General features: G+C 45.1%; 1 protein-coding gene across 7 annotated transcripts in view; it reads right to left on the reverse strand.

The window, feature by feature from the left end:
- Positions 1–25,930, reverse strand: part of MAP7D2 (MAP7 domain containing 2) — a 174,171-nt gene that overhangs the window by 37,767 nt on the left and 110,474 nt on the right. For 6 of the 7 annotated variants that reach the window (XR_012643837.1, XM_074983371.1, XM_074983368.1 and 3 more), the window contains 5 exons: positions 16,353–16,467; positions 14,054–14,164; positions 12,837–12,959; positions 9,786–9,934; positions 8,894–9,021 (listed from right to left, as the gene is read on the reverse strand). Coding sequence is in view for 6 of the 7 variants with exons in the window: in XM_074983368.1 (XP_074839469.1) it covers positions 8,894–9,021; positions 9,786–9,934; positions 12,837–12,959; positions 14,054–14,164; positions 16,353–16,467 (626 nt within the window). In the remaining variant the exon portion in view is untranslated. The remainder of the gene's footprint in view (positions 1–8,893; positions 9,022–9,785; positions 9,935–12,836; positions 12,960–14,053; positions 14,165–16,352; positions 16,468–25,930) is intronic. The other variant, XM_074983369.1, reaches the window with a different exon arrangement.

Consider the following 25,930-nt stretch of genomic DNA (forward strand, 5'->3'; position numbering starts at 1 on the left):
TTCTGAGTGGATCTTGAGGAGGACCCTGAGGACTAGCAAAATTGGAGAGAACGCATACATCAGCCTGCCCGACCACGGGACACTGAAGGTGTCTGCCAGGACCGTGGGCTCTGACTGCGGTAGGAACAAAACATCCCACATTTCGAATTGAGGTGGGAGGCGAACAGGTCCACCTGGGGATACCCCAACTTCCAGAAAATAGAATGAACGACCTCCGGGTGGAGAGACCACTCGAGATCCGTACAGGACCTGCTGAGTTGGTCTACCAGTGAATTGTGAACACCTGCCAGGAAAAGCGCCTGCAGCATGATGCTGAGCTGTACGCAGAAGTCCCAGAGCATCATGGCCTTGTGACACAGGGGAGAGGAGCACGCACCCCCCCTTTGTCGATATAGTACATTGCTGTTGTGTTGTCTGTACTGACTGACACACAATGTCCCATCAGATTGGCCTTGAAAGTCACACATACTAGTCTGATGGCCCTGAACTCCCTCACATTTATGTGGAGCCAAAGGTCTGAAACACTCCAAAGAGCCTGGGTTTGTAGCTGGCCCAAGTGTGCTCCCCACCCCGGTCTGAAGCATCCGTTACTAGGGAAACGGAGGGCTGCTGAGGGTCAAAAGGGACTCCTGTGAGGACGATCTGCTCATCCAGCCACCAGTGCAGGGTCGATGGAATCTGTGTCGGCACCATAACCACCAAGTCTAAACTGACTCTTACAGGGCAATACATCGATGATACCCACAGCTGTAGAAGGCCCACCCTTAAGCTGGCATGCTGTGCCACGAAGGTGCATGCTGCCTCGTGACCCAGCAAATGCAGGCAGCACCTGGCTGTCGTGGTGGGAACTGCCAGGATGTCTCGGATGATGGCCCCCATGGACCTGCACCTGTCATCTGGCAGGAACACCCTGGCACACCTGGTGTCCAGTCGTGCCCCTACAAACTCTACTGACTGAGATGGGAGCAACACCAACTTTGCCTTGCTGATCAAGAGACCGAGGCTCACAAAAGTTTGATGGATCAACTGTACATGCTGAAGCACCTGCTCCCTGGAACAACCCCTGACCAACCAGTTGTCCAGGTGCGGGAACAGCTGCACCCCCTGCCTGCGCAGGTACATTGCTACTACTGCCATGCATTTGGTGAAGACCCTTGGGACCGCAGACAGACCAAAAGGCAGGACTGTGAACTGATAATGGTTTCTGTCTGCCACAAACCTGCAAAACCTCCTGTGAGCAGGATAGATTGAAATATGCATCTTGTAAGCCGAGAGCCACGAACCAATCCCCAGCTCCAGCATTGGGAGTATGAAATCTAGGGAGATCATACAAAACATTATCTTTTTTATGAACTCATTGAGATCTCTTAGGTCCAGAATGGGTCACAAGTCCTGCTTTGGTTTTGAAATTAGCAAATACCAGGAATAAAACCCCTGTCCCCTGAACTTGGGAGGAACTTCTTCTATAGCCCCAGAACCCAGGAAGGATCACAGTTCCTGCTGTAACAGTATCTCATGAGAGGAATCCCTGAAGAGGGACAGGGAAGGGGGTTGAGAAGAGGGATATGAAGAGAACTGAATGGTGTATCCCCTCCGTACCGCATGCTGGACCCACTGGACTGTGGCGATGCTGCACCACGTATGGTAAAAGTGAGACAGGCAGAACAAAAGAAGTGGGGATGCTGGAGTGGGTGAGATTGGCCCGACGCTCCCGACCATGCCATCAAACCTGAGGCTTGAGCCCTGTGGGTCCTTTTGGTGGCCCTGAGGCTGCTGGCCTAAACAGTGCCTGTCCATCCTGTTCTGCCTTCTACCACCATCCCTTTGTGGCTGTGGAAAATATCTTCGTTGAGGATGGGAGTTAAAATGCCTGTGTTGGTTGGCAGGTGTATGCAGGCTCAAGGAATGGAGGGTGGCCCTAGAGTCTTTCAGACTATGCAGTCTTTTCTGTCTTATCTGAAGATAGGGTAGGGCCATTAAAGGGGAGGTCCTGGATTGTCTGCTGGACCTCATGAGGCAGGCTGGAAACCTGCAACCAAATCCCCCTGTGCATTGCCACTCCGGAAGTCATAACCCTTGTGACAGTGTCCGCAGCATCCAGTGCTGCCTGCAGGGCTGCCCTTGAAACCATTTCGTTCCCCACCACCACCACTGTGAAGTCCTGCTTGGCTTCAGGTGGCACCATCTCAGAGAACCTAGAAAGGGCACTGACTGTATTATAGGCATACCTGCTAACCAGACCCTACTGGATAGCAATTCTTCATTGCAACCCTCCCACTGAATAGACCTTCCTCCCATAAGCTGCGTCTACACGTGCACGCTACTTCGAAGTAGCGGCACCAACTTCGACGTTAGGCGGCGAGACGTCGAAGTCGCTAACCTCATGAGGGGATCGGAATAGCGCCCTACTTCGACGTTCAACGTCGAAGTAGGGACCGTGTAGACGATCCGCATCCCGCAACGTCGAAATTGCTGGGTCCTCCATGGTGGCCATCAGCTGGGGGGTTGAGAGATGCTCTCTCTCCAGCCCCTGCGGGGCTCTATGATCACCGTGGGCAGCAGCCCTTAGCCCAGGGCTTCTGGCTGCTTCTGCGGCAGCTGGGGATCTATGCTGCAGGCACAGGGTCTGCAACCAGTTGTCAGCTCTGTGTATCTTGTGTTGTTTAGTGCAACTGTGTCTGGGAGGGGCCCTTTAAGGGAGCGGCTGGCTGTTGAGTCCGCCCTGTGACCCTGTCTGCAGCTGTGCCTGGCATCCCTATTTCGATGTGTGCTACTTTGACGTGTAGACGTTCCCTTGCTGCGCCTATTTCGATGTTGGGCTGAGCAACGTCGAAGTTGAACATCGACTTTGCCGGCCCTGGAGGACGTGTAGACGTTATTCATCGAAATAGACTATTTCGATGTTGGCTGCACGTGTAGACGTAGCCATAGAGGCCCAAGTGCTTAGCTTCTCTTTTTTTCAGGGAGAGACCCTGGAACCCTTAGCACTCGCTGCGGTTAGCAGCATCCACTACCAGGGAGTCAGGTGGGGGGTTGGGGTAAACAAATGTTAATTGCCCTGGGATGGGACAAAGTACCGTCTCTCTCATTCCTATGGGCTGTAGGAAGGGTGGAAGCAGGGGTCTGCCAAACCGTTTTAGCTGTAGTGGAAGATGTGTTGATTATGGGCAGAGCCACCCTGGTGGGGCCTGCAGAAAACAACATGTCCATGACAGGATCCATTTCATCCCGGACCTCCTCTGCTCGCACCCCCAAGTTTTGGGCCACTCTCCTAAGGAGCTGTTGAAAAGCCCTGCCATCCTCCAATACAGGTGAGGCCAATGACCTCACCACCGCCTCATCCCAGGAGGAAGACGATGATAAGACTTGCACCTCCATTTGGATAAGAAGGGCAGTAGTGACCTGCTCAGGGACTTGGCCCCCCCACCCCAGGGAAACTATGGGCAAACTGGGGAACACCGGAGGTGGAGCTGGCACAGGCACCAGCTGGCCAGCAAACCCCACAACAGGTGGCACAAATGGCACCGGTACTGCTCCCTGCACTTGAGTTGGTGCCAGTGCCTGGGCTGGTGCCTGCCCCATTGGCACCAGAGGTACAATTACAGATGGTGCCAGCACCTAAGGGGTCCAGTCCCACCGAGACAGCACCAATGACATGACGAGGTCGATGCTGACTAGGTAGAGGCAGGCGGCTCCACAATGACCACCACTGCCTGTCTTTGTTCTGGTGGTGGGGCACCCAGTGATGCCGACAGTGCCGAGTGCAGTATCGGTGGGGGCCCCCAGCACCATTAAAGGCACTCCCACAGTCTAGCCCTGTGTCTTGTGAAATGCCCACAGGGTCCAGAAGGGCCACTGTTGAGTCACTTGCAAAGCCAGTGGCCAGCCCGTATTGTCTGAGTGACGACTACGGTGCCTACGACGACTATAGTGCAACCTTCTTGAGCTTCCGCTACGTCTGGAGTTGAGTAGAAGGAGTCTGACTCTGATGCTGATTCAGAGGCAGATGACCACAGTGGGGCCATCGGTCGGAGTTGGTGCCAAAGTTATGCGCACCAAGGGCGGTGCTGGTGCTGGAGCATAGGGCACCTGAAACTGGCCCACAGTCTGCTGGGTCAGCACTGGAGAACGCGGCACTAGATATAGTGTCGATGCCGGCGTCATGTCCATGAGCCCCAATTGCTCTGTTTCAGTGCTGTGGCGCCTGTCCTCCATATATGGAGAAGGACCCAGCACCATCATCTGAAGAAGTCCTCGTGCCACTAGAAACGCCTCCAGAATTGAGGACAAGTCCGGTGCCTGTGGGCTCCCTCTCCACACCAGCTTCAACTTACATGCCTCCTGCCCTTCACAGTGGATGCTGGAGCCTTGAACTTGAGGCTGCCCTGCTTTGACTTCGGAGAGCGATGAGTCTCATGCCTCCTCCTCTTCTTTGGCACCGGCGATTGACTCCTGTGGTGCCAAGGCGGCGATGGTGCCTGCACCTGCTCCCGGTGCTGGGAGTCCGTAGGCAGCACCGTGGTTGATAGCGCCTGTGCACTTTGAAACGAGGAGGCGCCACTCTCTGCTCCTGCTGGAGACGCTTGAGGGTTAAGAGCCACCTCCATTAAGAGGACTTTAAGGAATTGGGCCCTATCTTTCAAAGTTCTGGGCTTAAAGGCCTTACAAATTGGACAGCGATCATGTTAAGTGCCCTTCCCCCAAGAAAATCAAACAGGCTGAATGGGGGTTGCTTTTGGGCTTACGTTTGCCGCATTTTGAACAAGTCTTAAAGCCTGGAGAACCAGGCATTCCTCAGCGCCGAGGGGGATGGAAAGCCCCGTCTCAATTCTTAGTTAAAATACTAAGACTAACTATCAAATACTAAAACTATTTACACTTCTTCAAGAACTATTTACACTACAATAGGCTAGTAGCTAATGATTTGAACAGAGCAAGCAAGAGCTCCAACAACCAGCAGCATGGTGAGAAAGAACTGAGCAGGGGAAGGGTAGGGCAGTGCATATATTGTTCGCCATATCTGTACCTCTCCAGGGGTGGCTGCACCGACCCTATGGCTACTGGCTAGGGCAAAACGCTTCCAGCAACTGGACATGCACCCGCGCACACCCAACTTGGAACGGATACAAGCAATCACACGAAGAAGAACTAACGTGGTTACGCTGTGCTACTCTGACAAATAAAATGGGCACAATTTTGCAGAATTTTAAAACATTGTGTGCTGATTTTTTAATTTCTTGGTGCAGAATGCCTCCGGGAGCTTTCCTGCTCCTTCTGCTGGAATAAGCTCCTTTTTATCATTTCACTCAGTCTTTGTCCACATGTAGAGTGGATGTTCTTATTCACATAAGTGTCCAGGCCTGCTGATCGCCCCTGGGCCCAGCATTTCAAAGGGGCCTGGAGTTCCAGCTGCTGCCGAAGTAGCAGTGGCAGCAGCCAGAGCTCTGGGCCCTTTTGAAATGTTGCAGAGCACTGTGTTGCTGCTCCACATGTGGCTCTGGGAGGGTGGAGGGGCACAGGGCTGACTGACCTAACCCCCCGTTCCTCCCTTGGTCCCGCATCTTCTGGGGATTGGGAGCTGCCCCCCACAATCTTGTCCCCAGGCCCACAGCTGTTGTCAGCACCACAGGGTCTCTCTTTTTTTTTTTTTTAAATCACATCTCTTGGCCTGAGTTTTATGTTGTCTAGTTTCATGTGTGAAGGGCACTGAAAAATAATACATTTCCTTTATCAGTTTTAAGTTTGTTACCTTTCAGTTTCATTAAATGTTCCCTAGTCCAAAAAAGGTAAATCAGGTGCTATTATTCTTTCACTGTGAACCATTCATAAATTTTTCTCTCTCAACTAAAGAGTTTCATTGTCTACTCATCCAGAATTGTTTCCATGCCACTGCTGTCCCATTCCTGAACCCCGCCTATTTCTTTTATATCTTTGAGGCAGGTTGATTGTTGTGTTACTGAACACCAACATTTAGGAAATGTCATCATTTTAATAAAACTTTTGGAATTATTTTATCTCCTTTCTACCAACTAATATTTTATTTGCATTTTTGATTGCCATCACATGGCTCAACACAAGTTTTCACTGAGCTCTCCAAAATTATGCTTAAAAAATTGTGTCCTTTATAGGGCTGCTGTTTCATTCTTCAATGTTACAGGAATTTGTCTCGGTCCAAATTCATGCAACTCCAATATTTGGGACATACAAGTCTTTACTTTATATTGAACCACCAAATTTACCTAGTGCTGCTCGGATCGTAACTCCATAATAATATATATATGTGTGTATGTGTGTTTGTTTTTTGGGAAAAGGAAAATGTATGTGTTTTATTTAAATGACTGTGTTTTTCGAAACCTGCACTTCCCTCACACACCAACCCCCTACTCTGAGCCCCTCCCTCATTCCAAATCCTGAGTTCTGCACCCTGAACCTCTACCCTAAGCCCCTCGCACACCCAGCCCCCTGCCCTGAGCCCCTCTTCATCCCAACCACTTGCTGTTCCCTTTCGTGTCTCTGTCAAGGAACGAGAGCCAAGTGCACAGCCTGCCTGCCTCCTGCCCCCCACCCCCTCAGCCAGAGTGAGCAATATAACGAACTGTGCACTTTTCCCTCGCTCCCAGACAACAAGGAAAGAGAACAGCAAGCAACAAATATAGGGGAGGAGAAGCTTCAACCCCTTTCTTCCCCACCTGCCCCCTGCAACAACCAAACCCTTGCAATGCTTTAAGTTGGCACAAGAGGAAGCTGTATACCATTTCGGTGATCCTAGCTCTTACTATTTAGGAGGCGTTTTTGAACACACAGACAGACATACAGACAAACTCTCTCACATATATAGTAGATATATGACATTTGGTTGTAACTCAGGATGGAAATATGAATGAAGAATGTTTTGTGGCTGAATGTGGGGGCCCTTCTGGAAGGTAGAATGTACATAAGTACAGGCTACGTCTATACCACAAGGTCGGTGACTCCTCTGCTTATGTATATATAATAGAATAAACTCAGGACTATAAAGAGCAATACAGCTATGGCACAGGGTAGCATCAGTAACAATACACATTGCACCTCCAGGTTCAGCACCCTCTGGAACTTTGTGGTCCTGAGCCACGGATTTTGCTGGACCGGAGGAGGTTAGTGCTCCCCACCTGCTGCCACCTTCTCAGTCCTGGCTGAGGTCCCTGCACACTGGCTGCCACTGGCTTCCAGCCTTGGCTGCAGCTCCCGCTCCCCAGCTGATGCCAGCTGCCAATGCCTCTCAGCCCCCATTGCCGGACTCCCAGCTCGCTCCCATTCTCAGCCACCAGGGCTCTCAGCCACTGGGGCTCTCCGGTCCAGATGTTGCAGGACCAGAGCATCCCGGATTTCAGAAGTTCAGCCGATAGTGACGGCAGGGCTGAACCATGCTGAATATGAGTTTTGGGAGCATATGTACTCGGCATGGCTCATCTGTGTCTCTGCTCTCACTACTGGTGCTACCCTGGTTACACTGCTGTTCATACTCATCTTAGCTCCAGGAGAGAGAGAACAAAAGTGTGTACATGAACAGGTGGAATTCCACCCCTAGCTCGTAGCAGAAACAAACACAGTGTCAAGAGCTAGACTGCTTTTAGAAATGGTCTCCATGAAAACCCTACACTAACTGACTGACACTGAATTTAAATGCACAAAATTCTCTCCTCTTCAGAGGCCACACACAGAAAGTTGGAAAAAAAGGAAAGGTTGGATTTATTTATTTATTTTTTTAACGGTTGTTAAAGATGCATGTGTGTCAATCTGGACTCAGGTGGTATCATCATTTGGCAAGGTTAAAAACAACTCCTTTGTGCTAGTTAGAAAAGAGGAGGCTGTATCATAGAAGGGTAAGACTGAGGCATGAATATTTCAAGGGACACAGAGAAGATGGATAACACAGTAATTAGCTCAAATGAAGTATTATACTGAACTAAAGAAAGCAAGAAAGAAAAAGGAAAAGGATGAAACTGTAAGGAGGTTAAGGATAAATTTGTTACAAGAACGGTGCTAAATTTGTATGAGGACTAGATTACCATCGTCAGTCAGAGACTGCAACTTTAAATGGGTTCAAAAGGGAATAGACTAATATTTAGTATTTGTACTCTTGCCAATTTCTTTTTTCTTAGGCTAGGTCTAGATTAGAGCGATTTGTCAGTAGAAGTCTTTGTCGGAAGATATCTTGTGACAAAACTTCTGTCAACAGATCATATTCAGACAGCAGAAGCAGATTGAAAGAGCAATCCACTCTGTCAACAGAGCAACCACACTGCCTGGCCGCTCTATCAGCGAAATGGCCACCTGGAACCACAGCAGATAGGGCTGTGCAGTGTCCCAGCAATGCTTTCTGTCAACAGAAGGCCTCCGAGAACGTCCAGACCTGCATTTTGTTAAAAGATCTCTGTCAACAGAGGTGATCTTCCTCATGGTGATTGGGGTACGGCTGTTGACAAAAGTGCTATGTTCTGTCAACCTACTGTCGACACAATACACTTGGGAATCTGGACACTCCACCAGTTTTGTTGACAAAATTGCCATTTTGTCAACAAAACCCTCTAGTCTAGACATAGCCTCAGATAGAGAAGGATGGCTTTTATGCTCTTCCTCTCTCATATAACCATTTCTGTGCTATGTAACTAAACCCAGGCTACCAACCAGATATAATATGAGCCACCACGTGACAAGGTAATTCCTATCAGTTCCTAAGTAAGACTAAGGAAGATGAAGAAAAAATGTTAGCATGGGGTCATTAACACACTAATATAAAAATGAGAACTCAAAATAATCTGGATTTTAACAAAATTTCTCAAGAAGCCCCTGAACAGTTAATGGAATCAAGACATTCTCAAAGAATACTGAAGCAGTGAGAAAATATTCATACTTTGATGCAGAGGGTGATGCAGCTTTTTTAGACACGCTTGCAGGAGAGTCAGACCTTCTCAGAGGGGATCCCAGGCCAGATGATGAAACAGGTGTTGTGGGTCGCTTTTCCCTCTTTATTTTTTCAGTCTAGAAAAAGAAATTCAGGTGGCTTTGTTTAGCTTGCAATTAAAAACAATGTTTCAATGATACAGATAGATAATTAAGACAAAGACATGTTCTGGGCCTAGAGAGGTCAAGTCCAGTCCCCTAACACTCAAGTCAGGCAACATCAATTATTACATAAGATATGGCAGGGTCATGGAATTTGGTAGTCAAGTTGACTTTTTGTTCTCAGCTGCTATGCAGTGACTAGGCACACTGAGGCTAAGCTATGATTCCACGCCACTACAGAAAATGTGCAGTTGTCAACAGTGAAAATGTTGAATGCATTTCTCTTATGATATATACAGAAATAAGTGAAACTTGACAAGTATAAATTAGAGATACTGCCAATATATTAGGTAAGCTACTAGAGCATGAGAAAAATGTGCCAATTCACTAGTAATCAAACACTCTCAAAGGTGGAGGTATTCCATTTGCAATTCAGCTGTGTTTACCCATTCCCAGAAGTTCTGGTTTCACAAGACACAGCATGTCCAGAAAACATGGTTCATTGCCAGAAATGTAGCTTCCCTGGATACAGAAGTATCATTCCAACTAACGCTGGTTGATAGAGGGAACATTACTTTCTGGGAAGATATTAAAAACCTGATGACTGGCAGGTGAATAGAACCAACAAATGTATATTTTTTTCCTATTCTTAAAAAGGTGCATCATACATTAGTGAAACAGAGCAACTAAAAGCAATTAACTTTGTCCAAGAATGCAATTAAAACATGTTCTAAACCCACCTGGGGGACTTCAGCTGCAGTTGCCCCTTTCATGGCAACAGATGTGGAAGCTGATGCTGCCTTCTTCCTTTCTGCACTTCGAGTGGGGGAAGGCTTGTAGGGAGATTTAAGAGGACTAGCTGGTGCTACACGAGGACAGATATGGAATACTAAAGAGTTATAGTACAATAGCAAGAGCAAAGGGGAACAGACAGAGGAAGTAAGGGAGAGGAGAAAACAGCACAACTTTATGTTGTAACATTATGCATGGCAAACGAGATTTTTAAAGGTTTGTTTAAATGGGTGTTTAAATCACATTAAATTTCTGCCTTTTACATATGCACAGAGTTGTCTCATTTACCAAAAATGTTTTCACTAAAAAGCATTAACAAAAAACTAACTGCACTTTAAAAAAGCTCACAAAATACACGAGGACTAAAGTCCCTCTCTTTTATCCATATGAATTCCGAATAAATTTGTGAGGACAGATTTCCCCCCGCCCCCTTCTGAAGAGTCTTTTATTGAATACTCATAAAAAGACTAATAGGAGAACCACAGCGTGGACAGTGCTAAGTCTCTAGGTACCAGGATGACAGAAGAATTCTTCTGTCAACTTGACTCCTGACTCTCAGGGAGGTTGGTTAGCTACAACAATGGGAATCCCCTCCCATCGCAATAACGAGCATCTATATCGAAGCATTACAGCAGTGAAGCATTTGTGAAGCTGTAGTGTGTCAACCACAGATAAGACCTTAATAGCTTAGACCAAACTAGTGTTTTTAAAAGACGTGCCCATGAGTCCTAAAAAAACCCTGATCTGGGTCACAGTTACCATGCATACACTAAATGCAGTTAGGCTGAATCTACACTGAGCCATAGTGCCAGCAGCTTGCTGCAAAGGAGTGCTCTCGGAAATGCAAAGGGCTGCTCATTTGCATATTCACAATTAATCTTCATATTTGTGCGAGATCACCCTGCTGGCAGAGGCTGCTGCTGGCAGAAAACAAGAAGTGTAGATGTGGTTCTGCTAGAAAAAGCCCCTTTTGTTGGCAGCCCCTTATGCCTGGAAAAAATCAGGGATAAAGGGCTGCTGACAAAGGGGTTGTTCGCTGGCAGAACCACGTCTATCTACACTGCTTGTTTTCTGCTGGCAGCAGCCTCTGCCAGAAGGGCATCTCATATGAATATGCAAATCAGTCATGTGGATATGCAAATGAAAATCAATTTGCATTTTCAAGAGCCCTCCTTTGCATCAAGCTGTCAGCACTATGGCTCAGTGTAGATGCAGCCTCAGCATTCTTAGACAACCTTGAATGTGAAAGTTCAATGGTACGTGCATCATGACATCACAACCACAGAACTCCCCATTTTTTCTCCTTTTTTTCCTTCAAACTTGTAATTTGAACAATATGCTGGGCGCCTGTCACACATGTGAAAATAGTACTGTGTTAACTGTAAGGATGTGAGAAAAAGCAAAAGCAAAAGCAATTTTGCCTTAGGTTTGTCATCTTCTATATAAATCTTGAAGAACCCATAAAAGATTTAGTCTTATGTCAGGGTAGGGGACTGCACTAGATGACCTACTTGGGTCCTTCCAGTCCTAAATTTCTGTGAGACTGTGAATTAAAAGCAACATACTTTCACTTTATCTTAGCAGCTCACCTTTAATTCAGAGCAGAGTACAGTGACATTCTGAGTTGGCATTACTTTAGATCGTGGTTTTGTGACCAGTAAATCAGGAATTGTCATATGGCTAAAGTACCGTACATCGTAACTTCCAAAATAATAGATTTTTCATTTAGAAGAAAAAACTGAGGATCATTTAATGAGTCTGTCTTTATATATCATAAAGAAAAAGTGGAGGGGAAAAAGAAAACATCTCTTTTTTTGTAATATACTTCCGTTAAGAGCTAACATACAGAACACAAGTACATTTAAGTCATACAGTATGGGGACAACAGATGACATATCACAGTTGTGTCCTGAAAAGTATTTTCCTTTGCAGTAGGTCAATTAAAAAAAAAGTGAGGGGGGCACAAAAAACTTTCCTTCTCTTGGTCCTGACACTGCAAACATTTGAATAGTCCCACTGAAGTCAATGGAATTATTCATGTGCATAAAGTCAGTAGACTACTGCCAAATTTAGTTTTGTGATGCCAGGGCTTTCAATTATAATATATAGAAAAGGAGGAATAACAACCACTACTCTCAATTTTTATTTTATACACCTATATATAGCGAGGTATATTCATCAGTAGAACAGCTGACATCTTCCATGCTGTTCTTCTCCCCTAAGCTTATGTCTACACTAGACGTAGCAGTCGACATCTGATGCAATTTTAGCTGTGTCAATTGCATAGCTAAAATCGACTTTTCATCTATGGACTTCTGTGGCTGTCTTCAAGGAAGGTTGATGAGAGTTCTGCTCCCATCAACCTTCCTTAGTCCTCATGGCTCGCAAGGAGTTACGGATTGACGTTGACCCCAGAAAGTGCTGTTTTGCACATACCATAATGGTGCCCCATAAGATCTACCCTGAGCAGGTTGATCTTCCGAAGTAGTGTAGATATAGCCCCAGTATATCCAAGAACTTTATCCTTTTATCATCTGTTCCTTCAAAAAAGACAAAGGTGATTCTATAGTAAATAACTGAAGCCCCAGTAAAATAATTATGGATGAAGTTACATGTTTAAAATGCTATTTGTATTTTGGATATTATTTGGGTGCAGAAGATAAACACTACACTAATGTGCTATTTTTAGCTCTCATATGGGGTCACTTTTTACAGTAGGTCCTCACAATTATTCCACCCTCGTTTGGAACTTCCTGTTGATTTTATTTAGTTAGTTAATTCAAGATCTTGTTGGCAATTTATTTTTTACAATAAAAGGAAGAACAGAAAAAGACAAAATAGTAGACATGTAAATATTTCCATATTTTGAAACGTTACTACCCAAAATGTAGAGCAAAATCATATTAAAAAGTAACAGATAGACTCTCTGAAGCGGCACTTGAAAAATCTGTGTAAACATATACCTTAACATTTCCAAAAACCACAGTTTTCATTTTTACCTGAATCATTGCATTGCTCAGAAAGCATTAATGTACTTCTGCTTCTGGCTAAAGAAGACTGTGTGGGAGTCAGCAGTCGAGAAACAATAAAGTTTTCCATTGGACTAAGGTGCATGCGGTGAGCTGAAGGATGGGAGCAAATAAAACAAATTTTAAAAGAAAAACTAAACAAAAAAAGTATGTAAACAAAAAACCCAGTGAAATGATCAAATGAAATGAACAGGAAAAAACCTGGAGTTTATGATTATAAAATGCTGTTAAAAAACTTAATGCTACTCTGAAGGAGATTTTGGGTTTCTTCATCATTTTAAGCCACCTAAGTTATCTTCCAACCTATGTAATAAATACAATAGATTAAACTTGTTCTTATATAGAAGCATCTTCTGCAAAATGGTCGCTTTCATGACTCAGCAAAAAAAGGTTTGCTTTTTTCCCCCAGTGACAGAGCAGTTCCTGGTTTATGTGCTGAATACACTGGGAGTTATTTAAAACGCACAGCCTCACTGTTGTATAAACCTTATTTATAGCCTTCTGCCTTTCCTCCTTATAAATGAGGTATGATGGCATACATTTATACACAAATTCCTATTACCTGTGCCCATTTTTAATATAGATTCTTAGTATAGCTAAAGCATCACAAGCCAGCCATTTCTGGGGGATTACTGCAATTACATTTTGTGCTCAGCTTTGTTTCTTAGTGCATCACAAAATGAGATACAAGCAGTAAGAAATAAAATACTTGCTGGGTTTTTTTTTTCTTTTTAAATAAACCTCATGTTCACTGAGGACCCAGAAACATAATGCATTAAAGTGTGAACTAGGGTGTCTCAAAAAACCTAATTTGCATCCTTCCTTTGTTTCATCCAGTGTTGTCAGTGCCCTGCCAGACCTCGCCCATTTTCAGGCACAGAAATGCAGATAACCATCCAGCAAAAATGGTTAGATTAGGGTGCTGTTTGTCCTCCATGGCACAGACTTATATCTGTCCCATGCAGCCTGGGGTCCCCAACATTGTAGCATTATCCTGGGATGGCTGCACAGCTATTTCACGTATTTAAGATATCTTAATAATATATTTAATTCACCCCCTGCAATAATGTTTGAATTGATTTTCGTAATGTACTCAAGAGTTAAAAGCAGATCTATATAGACAAGAAGGTGCGTTTTAAACACAGGAGAGGTTATGCTGATAAGGGGTGAGCAGCATATTCACTTGCCTCTGTCAGGGGAATGTGTTATTGCCGCTGTGGAGGAGGAGAGACGCTTACTGATTGGTGACTCCATTTGCTTTGGCAGATTCATTGTAGAAGCTGAAAGTTTGTCACATGCTGCAGAGAGATGCATTAAAGATATTTATATTCATACTATAGCTTTGAATGCACCCAAAATTAACCTTTAATTTTTAAACTCATGTTGCTTGTCATTCATCGGGGGCAAATGAATAACGTAGGACAAATAATCCGATTCCAATTGCTGTAGATACCAGCATTTTATAAGATACAGCTTGAGATACAATTTTTCTACTTGCCATTTTAACATTTCAATCTCACGATAACCAACGTAATCAATGCCAGGAGCAAGTGACTTCACATGGAATTCGAATGAATGAAATTTTGCCAAGGAAAGAAATGCGATACTTGTATAAGAAGAAAGTACACAGGCAGCACAAACGTAACAAATTTTACCTATTCCCTGACCTCTCTCAACTTCAGTCCGGAGGGGCTACATCTCAAAAATACTGTTCAAATGCAGAACTCCAGATATTCAACACTAATGTATAGGACATATGACAGCACCATTTATGCCTTTATCACCTTGTGTGGAGAATTCTAAAAACACTAACTTGATTTTGGCCCAAATATCAGCTCAGTATGTATGATTCATCCGTGGTCTAGACACACACCATCTATTTCACAGTCCTCTAATATATAAAAGAAAATGCAACAGAGTTGTCAAGGACAACTTCAGAGTCAGCATTTGTAATCATTACAATGTCCAAAACACTTCAGCATACTCAACACTGCTTACTAATTGTTAACATATTTGGATGTAGACGGTGGGGCTGGAAGGAATAGGGACACGACAGTGACATACTATCGCCATACTTACTCTTTCTGTATAATTGAAACGTTTTTAAAATAGAGCCTCTACCCCTTTAAGTCTCTCTTTAACAAGCTACTGAAATTACATACACACAAAAAACTATGAAAACGTACATCTGTGACCACAAATGTGAGAAAGGGGTGGCTATTGGAGTTATTCAAGTCCACAGTTAGTGAGAAAATTATGAAATGTCTCCACCGTGCTGAAATGCAAAGCATGCACTGCTTCACTATGACAAAATCAAAAGAAACAAGACATTTATTCCGTATATTTAATGTTAGTAGTACCAGACTGAAATAATAACAAAAACAGTGGTTGGGAAGGACAAGATCAGTGAATGGTTTAAAGTGATTATAACAGTTATAAACGAGACACTATGGTACTGTGATTCTCTGAAATACCATTGTAGGAATCAGCAGCAGCAGTAGAGGTCACAGGGTCTGGAGGAAGGGTGTTGGCAGCTAAACCTAGGAGAGGGGGTGGGGTATTTTCTGATTCACCTATACAGCAGAAAAATCAGAGCAAAGAGAGGTGAAAGAAATTACCAAATAGGTTAAAAAAATCACGTTATAGGCTGTACTAGAAAAATAAAGAGGCTGCTTCTTAGAAGCATAAGAGATGCTTTTATTATGTTGCAGGCATATTTCTTTCCCAGTTTTTCTTTAATGGCAAACCTTGAACATTGTTTTGTGAAATAAAATTAATTTTGTTTGCTATAACATGGACAATTAAAATATATTTACAGTTCGTTTAGATGAGAACAGCAGTCATATTTCATCTTCTAATATAGAGGGTTTTTGTTGGTTTTTTTTTTTTTTTTTTAAATAAACCTGTCCATTTGGAAACCCAGCTGATTTTCATGAAATAAAGAAAAGAGAGATGCATACCTTTATTCATGGTTGATTATGAAATAATTATGCAACCAAATCAAAAAGAACAAGAACAACAACAACAACAACAAAAAAAGTATGTGGAAAAATCCTTTTTAAACTGCGAATGCTCCATGATCATCTGGAAATCCCGTGAGCTTTCAAAAGTGCCAGCGACAAAAAAAGATTATTTTCTACAAAGGCTCGGACAACATTTTCAGTCCCTTTGTGAATACGTAGCAAGCTAAATGTGCTGGGGGGAGGGGTATTAAATTTTCATTTTATCATTTTTTGTGATTCCCAGAACAGTTCCTGATTACTCTATTAAAATGATCTGCTTTCACAAACTTAGGAGTGACCGTTCTTCCCTGGAGATACCATAGACAGGAAACTTGTTAAGCAATTACGAAGCATTTATTCATTCTACATTATCAACAACCCCTCTTAACATCGCAGTCACTATACACAGGTACCTTCTTTCCATCTTTAATCTCATGCATTTTGCACTTCAGGATCTGCAATGCAGTCAGTGTGTTTCACTCACCATCTCTGCCTCCTGAGCCTGCAGCCAGTGCTCCTCCCCAGGACCATCGCTTCTGTTTCTGTTCCAGCTGCTGACTACGTTCTAGCGAGCGACGCATCATGGCTTCTAAACGTTCCTGGTTAAATTGTTGCAAAAAAGTAAGAGACAGAGAAATAAAATCTCATTTAGTTGACCCGTGCTTTCTGATCAATGCAAACACTTTTTGTCACCCCACACAGCATGGTTACAAAGAATGTGCTATCAACAAAAGAAAAACAAGTGAACACAGAAGGTACCAGTATGTCTACCTACCTCCACAGAAGAGTATCCTTTGTTTGCAATCCACTGAGGTCACTACAGAGGCCTAAGTAAATACTACAGGTTGCATCACCGCCTAGCATCTGTTCCCACTGGTGAGCCTACTGCTGTGCTCTGGACTTAATTTGTGCAAGAATAATGCTTGACAAGCATTAACTCTTTCTTGCCTAAGCAGGCCTGAGTTTTTTCTCCTTCAGTATTAAAGCTAGATTGCTGCAATGACAGTGGCTCCTCCTAGCTGCACAGATAAATGATTTTTGAAGCAGGTTGCATTTGCAGGATGAGATTATTTTTAAAATCCCTGCATCTCCCATAACATCCTCTACAGACCAGACATTTAAGGTATCTTTCCTTGACCTGAGTTGCATGGATCACTCAATTTAGATACACATTTACAAGACATACCTCCTTCTTCTTGGGTCTCCTGTTCTGGCTGAGCCAATTTCTGGAGGTCAATCACATGACAATCTTAAAGATTAAACTTTAATTCCTGTAGACTCCAGGACAATCCTGGAGAGCTGACCACTCTAACTCCTTCTTGCTCCGACCTACACTTTTCCTCTTCATCCATTCCCATAACCTCCCCTGCTGTCTGCCATTTGGAGTTTTTGTTTGTTTTTTAATCCCTCTACAAATATTGCCCCAATTTTAACTTCACTGTTGGAGGAATTTTCCAACTACTTCCACCTCCTGGCCCTCCCTGGAATCTGACTCTTCCTCCTCCTCCTCCATTCATGCATGTTACCACTTCCCCTCAAGTGCATTCTCTCTGTGCTTTACTAGTGAAGATGGTGGCAATGGCCTTTTACTTTTTACTCTTTTTTTCCCCTTCAACGTGGACATCCTCTGGTTCTTTACCCGGTGCTTATTGCTTGCAGTTACCTCCCATGGTCCTCATCCTTCTTCCTCACCTTCTGCAAATTGTTCTCCCTCAGAGATGAGAAAAGTACCCAAAAAGTTACTTGAGTAGAAGTGCAGCTGCTTTCACTTCTGGCTACTTAAGCACAATCTAGATGTGATGTCAGCCCGCATATGCACTTTTACTCAAGTAGTTTTCCAGAGGTACACTGGTAACCTGTATTTAACTACATCCCCCACCACCAGACCTGGGCAGCTGCACATTCACTCATGTAACTTTTTGGGTACTTTTCCCACCTCTGCCCTCCCTGGATGTGTCTACACCAGCAAGCTCTTTCAAAAGATCCTACAGTACATCTATACACAAAAAGTGTTCTTTCAAAAGTAAATCAAAAGAATGCAGCTCTCCTTTCGAAATCACTCTTCCTTTCCCGTTTCAGGAAGAGTGCACCCTTTTCAAACCTTCTTTCGAAAGAAAACGCGTGTAGATGCTCCACAGGCCTTTTTTTCTTCCAAAAGAGCAGTCTTCATGGGGCCTGACTTTTCAATTCCTGGCCCATTCTTTTGAAAAGAGTGGGGACTGTGTGGATGCTCTATTTCGAAAGAGCAGATCACTCTTTTGATCTGCTTTTTTGTGTGTGGATGCACTCTTTCAAAAGAAGTTCTTTTGGAAGAGATCTTCCAGAAGGGCTTCTTTCGAAAGACCTCTGTTGTGTAGACATAGCCCCTCAGCCTTGGCCACTTCAGTCTCCATGCTTAATCAGTCTAGTTGTGCAACCTTTCACTAGTTTACCAAACTTTTGTTTGTTTAACCGCAAGCTTTGGATCAATACTTCTACTCACTTCCTTGGTCTCTCTGTTTTTCCCCAGACACTGGATTCTTGTGCTCTGAATTTTCTGCTCCCACAACTGTCTTCCATAACTGTGTTGTTTGAAATGTTTTGCTCATGACCATCCCATGTTAAGTGTGTGTGCTCACCACATGCACCAATGCCAGTTTTCTCTCAGTGGTATCAGGAAATGAGTGACTCCGACACTTCCTAGACCAGTGCCCATATGGGATTGTACAAAGGGGCAGCCAGTGGTCTCCTAACCCTCAATTCTTTCTTGCTGGAAATTCCAACAGCGGGCAAGGAGGAAAGAACATGAGCAACCCATCTCAAACAATGCCAGTTATGGAACAGGTAACTGTATTATCATCTTTGAGTGCTTGCTCATGTCCATTCCCTGTTGGGTGACTCCCAAGCAGTAGCAATGGAGATGGGTAGGAGGTGATGGATGTGTTGCCTTTACCACTGCTCTGTTGAACACAACATTGTCCCTGACTTGCTGAGCAATGGTGTGGTAAGTCACGAATGTGTGCACTGAAGACCATGTCACAGCTCCTGAAGCTGCATATGAGTCACGAATGCCATCGAGAATGTGTGAGCTCTTGTTGAGTGCGCCTTCATAAATGGCGGTGGTGGGACATGTGCCAGCTCGTAATGAGTTCTCACACAGGTGGTGAGCCAGTTGGAAATTCTTTGTGAGGAGACTGGGAGGCTTTTTATATTGTCCAAAGTCACAAATGAAGAGCTGCGTCTGTTTTTGGAATGGCTTGGTGTGCTCTAGGTAAAATTCTAGGGCACGTCTGACATCCAGAGCGTGCAGCCTTCTTCTCACTATTGGCATGTGGTTTGGGGTAAAAAACCAAGAAGAAAATGTCATGGCTAACATGGAAAGACAACACCACCTTCAGCAAAAAGGCCAGATGGGGTTGCAGCTGAACCTTGTCTTTGCAGAATCTTGTCAGTGGAAGCTCCAATGCCAGAGCTTTACTCTGACATTGGTCCAGTCAATGTCACTGCTACAAGGAATGCAACTTGATCAAAGAAAAGGCCAAACCCTGATTATTCAGGACAAGCAAGAGTTCAGAGGTGTAACACAAATGTTGGGGCGATGTTATACTCATATGCCAAGAGGGAAAATCTTGTTCATTTCATAAGCTATTGTTGGTCAAAGGCTTCCTACTATCCAACAACAACTATTACAACACCTCCCTGGAGCAAGGTTGCTCCTCTGGGTTCAACCGTTCAGCATCCATGCTGTGAGGTGGAGGGAGGAGAGGCTGGGGTGCAGAAGGCAACCGTGGTCCTATGATAGATCTGGGTAGTTCGGCAACACCCACTGAGGGGCTAGCGCTAGATCCAGAAGTACGCTGAATGAGTGCTGGCATGGCCATGCCAGGGCAATCAAGATGACAAGGGCCTTCTCTCACTTGATTTTTGATAGGACTCTGCTGACGAGTGGGATGGACAAGAAAGCGTATGTTGGGTCTTCCCATCAGGATAAGATAATGGCATCTGCAAGAACACCCTCACTGTCACCCTCCAGGGAGCAAATCTGATGACATTTCCATTTCTGCCTCATGGTTAGCAGGTCCACTTGGGGAGTTTCCCACTTCTGGAAGTGAACCAATCCTGAATGAAGTGACCACCCATGGTGAGAAAAGAAGGACTTACTGAATCAATTCACTAGCGTGTTTCTGAAATCAGGGCGATGAAAAGCCTTGAGGTAGATCACATAATAGTAGACATAGTGCATCTTGAAAGAGGGCAAATGAGCACACTTCTCCTTGCCTGTTGCACAGTGATTCCCAACCTTTTCAAGACAGGGACCCATTTTGACAATTTAGGAAGACTTTGTGACTCAAGGTAATTCAAAATGGTGGGGGGAGGTTCTCCACTGGGAAAAAATGCACCCCCCACCTCTCCAGATTTTAAACTCTTCACAGCCCCAAACCACCCAACCCACCTACCCCACATGAGCTCCTCACACTGCTGTGGCTCCTTCTCCAGGCCACTGCCACCTCCTCCACGCAGCCCCCTGAAGCCCTTCTACTCTCTTCTCCCACCTGCAGTGTGGGTAGTTCCCTGCCTTGATGCACTGAAACAGGACTCAATTTAATAAGTTTAACAGCTGGATCCCTCCTTTTGGCAATTAAACCAATTAAATTGAGTTCCACTTCAGCACGGTAGAGCAGAGGCTGGTGGCCAGAGAAGTGAGAGCAGCAGCAGCGGGAGCCACAAATGGATCCCTTAAAGAGCTACATGCAGCTCGGAGCTGCCCAGCTGGCAACCCTTAGAAAATCTAATGGAGACCCATGTTTGGGTCCTGACCCATAGGTTTGGAATCCCTGCCGCTGCAAAATATCAAAGCTATGTTGTCTGTCAACACTGAAACAACAAGAGTGGACATCTGTGGGAGGAATAGTACCCACACCAGGTGAACTATCCTGAGCACCGATGTTTATATGTAGCATCAGTCACCTTGCAGCTGCGTCTTGTTGAGTTGTGCTCCCAGTCAAGTGCTGAGACATGCAATACTACTGAAACTGATGAGCATAGGCTCACAAACAAAACTTTGTCTAGGACCACCCAGGGGCCAGTCCATCAATCTATTATGGTAAGTACACTGGCAAACTAGGGTGCAGAACATAGCCAGCCATTGCTGAAGAGGTTGCATTCGGAGCATTGTACGACAGGACAATGTACATGTCTCAGCAATCACAGAAAGATCCAGGTCATCGCAAGAGGGAATGCAGACTCAAACAATTGTCCAGAACCTTAGTCAACACAATACAAACACCCTTACCCTGGTGGATTTGACAGCTGGCCTGATAAACTCCATCCTTTGTACAGTGACTACTGTTGATTTTTCTTTGTTTATGAATAGGCCTACCTTCCTGCACATGGACAGCAGCATCACAACAGTGCTCTTGACCTGAGACTTGAAGTGATCCTTGATTAACCAGTCATCAAGTTACAGATAAGTGAGGATACCCTGATGCCTGAGACAGGACGCTACCACTGCCAGACATTTCAGAAACCTCTTGGCACCGTTTCCAAGCCAAATAGTGGCATCACAAACTCGCCGTGCACTGATCCCACTGAGAAGTGGAGGAAGCATGTGTGTGCTTGAAAGACTGCTATGTGAAAATATATCCTTCAAGCTCAGGGCAGCATGCCAGTCTCCTGGATCCAGGGAGGGGATGATGGAGGCCAGGGAGACCATGCAGAGCATCCACTTCCCAAGATACTTCTTGGGTCTTGTGGGTCCAGATAGGTCTCAAACTGCCCTTGATTAGAAAATCACAGGAGTTGAGCACTTTGCCTGGAGATCTAAGGGGACTTCCTTCCCGACCACCTGCAGCAGGCTCTGCAGCCCCTGCTGCAGTAGACTCCCCTGAGAAGTGTCCTTAAAAAGAAATGGTGGGACGGCAGCGTAGAGGAGTAGAAACAAATTGATGGATATAGGCCTGCACCACAGTACTGAGGAGCAAGCAGTCCAAATTTGTAGACACCCAGGCTAAGAGGGAAAAAGAAAGCCAGTTTGAGAAAAGGAGAGGGGCAGAATCCAGGACAGGGGCAGGGATTTTGCCCTGGGGCGCTCCCTCAAAATACCAGTTTCAACTGCTGTCGTGGTGGGCAGAACTGGCCTGTGTCAACACCTGATGGTGTCTGTAGACCTGGACCCTTTTAGAGAAGGGTTTATGTCTGTGCTGACTGTGCTGTTGATGGGAGGGCTGCAGCTTAACCAATTCCTTTGCTACCCCAGGATGCACAAATCCAATGTCTGTAGCATACTGTGAGAGTCCTTGAGGCCATACAACTTACCTGCTTTCTCTGCAAATACAGCCTGACCATTGAAGGGGATCAACTGTTGAACCTCAGTTGACAAGCCTGAGGATGGTAGTCATATCACCCCTCACACAGATATGACCGTGGTCTGCGTCGCAGAATCAGCTCCATCAGAAACCACTTGCAGTACCACTCTCTCCATGTCCTTCTTCTAGTAGAGCCTAGAATTATTTTCTGGGGTCTTGCAGGAGGATATCAGCATACTTGGCCATAGACTGCCAAATGTTGAAATCTCACCATCCCAAGAGGGCCCTAACTGTAAGCTTGAAGATGAAGAAACCTTTCACCCAAAAATATCTTTTTTTCTAGGTTTGGGAGTAGCCACCATTTTGCCTTGCCTTTCCCACTCATTGACAGCAGAAACTACTAAGCTCAGGACAGGTTGGGTGTACAATATTCATACCCACCTGTGGGCACATAGTATTTTCACTCCACTCACACTTAGAGGTTGGGGCAGTGATAAAGGGTTTGATAAAGGGCCTGAGAGATTTTCAAGCACTAGGAGTGTAATTCTAACTGTGGCTGGCGAGGTAAGGACATTGAGGAGAGCGTCTGAGGGATCCTCCATTTCCTCAGCCACTATCTTCAAGTTTGACGCTGCCCTACTCAGCAGTTCCTGATGAGTTTCTGCACCATCCTGGAGGACTGTGGGTAGAAGACCTACAATAGTCTCATCAGGAGAGGACGGGAATGGATGCCTATATGGCTGGAATCATGCCTTCAGCAATCTGCTTGCTGGGGCATTTGTCCATCATTTCAAGCAGTGGGGTGCGGGGGGTCCCTTGCAGTGTGGTTTCCGTCTTCTGCGGATGGGAGACCATGAACAAAGGTCTATCAGAGACTACAAACACCGCCTCTTACTATTAGGATGGCTGTAAAAGTCCCACAGGTTAAAGGAAAGCAATGGCCTCCTTTGGCCCTGGGGCTGAAAGAATCCTGCTGATGCCACCAGGACGATTGGTGCCAGAGAAAAATCAGTTCTTACGTGCCTGTTGGGGTTACTGGTCAGACTCCAAGTTGAGACCTGAGAGGGAAGGCCACATTCCATGGCTCAGGACTGCTTCAAGAGTGACCAAAGTCCCAGTCCCACTTGGGACATCCATTGTGCTCTGAATGGAAATCTGTACATGGGCAATGACCCATCGCATCCAGATCGTGGTGACTGGTATCAGTATTCAGAAGACCTGTGACAATGCCCCAGTGACTGATACCAAATGCTTCTTGACTCGTGCTTGGGAGCTGAGTAGGAGCCCAACCAATGCCTCAGCTGTGAGTGGTGACTCTGAAGCAGTGACCTAAGTTGGTAGATTAGGGACCAGTGCTGAGAGCGACAACAGAGACTTTCAGAGGAGTGGTGCCAAACAGACAAGGAGCAAGTATCATATTCCCAGTAATGGGGTTATGCACACCTCAACAGATCTGCACCCCCTCGCTAGTGGTTGATGCTTTGGGCCCACAAAGCAATGTCCAGAATCTGGACAATGGCTCCGAGGGCTGCAGTTTGCCAACAGCCCTATATCAATTGTGTGGTGGCTCTGAGCAGGTGATTGCTGGCAGGACGCTCCATGAGGAAGCACGCAAAGCTGCACTAATGGGGACCAAGAGGGTGGTCAGAGGGTAGGCTTACTCCTAGACTTGGGCACTGCCACCTGGAGGGACACAATGTCCTGCACCACCTGCATACCCTCCAGAATCAATGGCATTTCTAGGTGCTGGACTACTCACGGTGGTGGGTGCATCCCTGGGAGGGTATGATGGGGTGATCTAAGCTCTGATGCCCCTTACAGGAGGCCAGAGGCCTTGCCACACCCCATCCCAGTGAGAGCAGCATAAGAGAGGTCCTCTCAGCAGGACAGAGTGGCTGTCTCTATGGCAGCCAATCTGGACCCAGCAAACTGATATAAAAGAAGCTGCTGGACTAGGGCCAGTCAGTTTCCCTTAAGAGCTTGACCCAGACAGGTCTAGATATTGCCTGGGAGACCAACAGCACTTTGGACAGCTCTGAGTATGCACTGAACCTAGACCTGGGTGAGATCCAGGCCTGGTGGCTGGAGACTGGCCACAATAGTATAGGAACCGACAGCACCCTGGACAAGGGTTAGTCAAAAGTAACGGGAAACTTGGAAATGGCAGAGATGCTTAATGACTTCTTTGTTTCAGTCTTCACTGAGAAGTCTGAAGAAGGAATGACTAACGTAGTGAATGCTAGTGGGAAAGAGGTAGGGTTAAAAGATAAAAGAAAAAAAAGAACAAGTTAAAAATCACTTAGGAAAGTTAGATGTCTGCAAGTCACCAGGGCCTGATGAAACAAATCCTAGAATACTCAAGGAGCTGATGGAGGAGGTATCTGAGCCATTAGCTGTCATCTTTGGAAAACCATGGGAGACAGGAGAGATTCCAGAAGACTGGAAAAAGGCAAATATAGTGCCCATCTATAAAAAGGGGAATAAGAACAACGCAGGAAACCACTAACTGGTCAGTTTAACTTCTGTGCCAGGAAAGATAATGTAACAAGTAATTAAGGAAATCATCTGCAAACACTTGGAAGGTGGTAAGCTGACAGGGAACAGCCACCATGGATTTGCAAAGAACAAATCACGTCAAACCAGTCTGATAGCTTTCTTTGATAGGATAATGAGCCTTGTGGATAAGGGAGAAGCGGTGGATGTGGTACACCTAGATCTTAGTAAGGGATTTGATATGGTCTTGCATGATATTCTTATCAATAAACTAGGCAAATACAACTTAGATGGGGCTACTATAAGGTGGGTAACCAGCTGAATAACCGTACTCAGAGAGTAGTTACTAATGGTTCTCAATCCTGCTGGAAAGGTACAACAAGTGGAGTTCTGCAGGGGTCTGTATTGGGACTGGTTCTGTTCAATATCTTCATCAACAATTTTGATATTGGCATAGACAGTACACTTATTAAGTCTGCAGATGATACCAAGCTAGAAGGGGTTGCAACTGCTTTGGAGGATAGGGTCAAAATTCAAAATGATCTGGACACATTGGAGAAATGGTCTGAAGTAAACAGGATGAAGTTTAATAAAGACAAATGCAAAGTGCTCCACTTAGGAAGGAACAAATCAGTTTCACACACACAGAATGGGCAGCGACTGTCTAGGAAGGAGTATGGCAGAAAGGGATCTAGAGGTTGTAGTGGACCACAAGTTAAATATGAGTCAAATATGAGTCAACAGTGTGATGCTGTTGCAAAAAAAGCAAATATGATTCTGGGATGCATTAACAGGTATGTTGCGAACAGGACAGGAGAAGTCATTCATCCGCTCTGCTCTGCGCTGGTTAGGCCTCAGTTGGAGTATTGTGTCCAGTTCTGGGCACCGCATGTCAAGAAAGATGTGGAGAAATTGGAAAAGGTTCAGAAAAGAGTAACAAGAATGGTCAAAGGTCTACAGAACGTGACCTGTGAAGAAATGCTGAAAGAACTGGCCATGTTTAGTTTGGAAAAAAGAAGATTAAGGGGCGACATGATTGCAGTTTTCAGGGATCTAAAAGGGTGTCATAAGGAGGAGGGAGAAAACTTGTTCTTTTTGGCCTCTGAGGCTAGCACAAGAAGCAATGGGCTTAAACCGCAGCAACAGAGATTTAGTTGGCCATTAGGGAAAAGTTTCTACCTGTCAGGGTGGTCAAACAGTGGAATAAATTGCCTAGGGAGGTTGTGGAATCTCCATCACTGGAGATATTTAAGAACAGGTTAGATAAATGTCTATCGGGGATGGT

The sequence above is a fragment of the Carettochelys insculpta genome, chromosome 1 (assembly GCF_033958435.1).
Source record: "Carettochelys insculpta isolate YL-2023 chromosome 1, ASM3395843v1, whole genome shotgun sequence".
Classification (NCBI taxonomy): Eukaryota; Metazoa; Chordata; order Testudines; family Carettochelyidae; genus Carettochelys; species Carettochelys insculpta.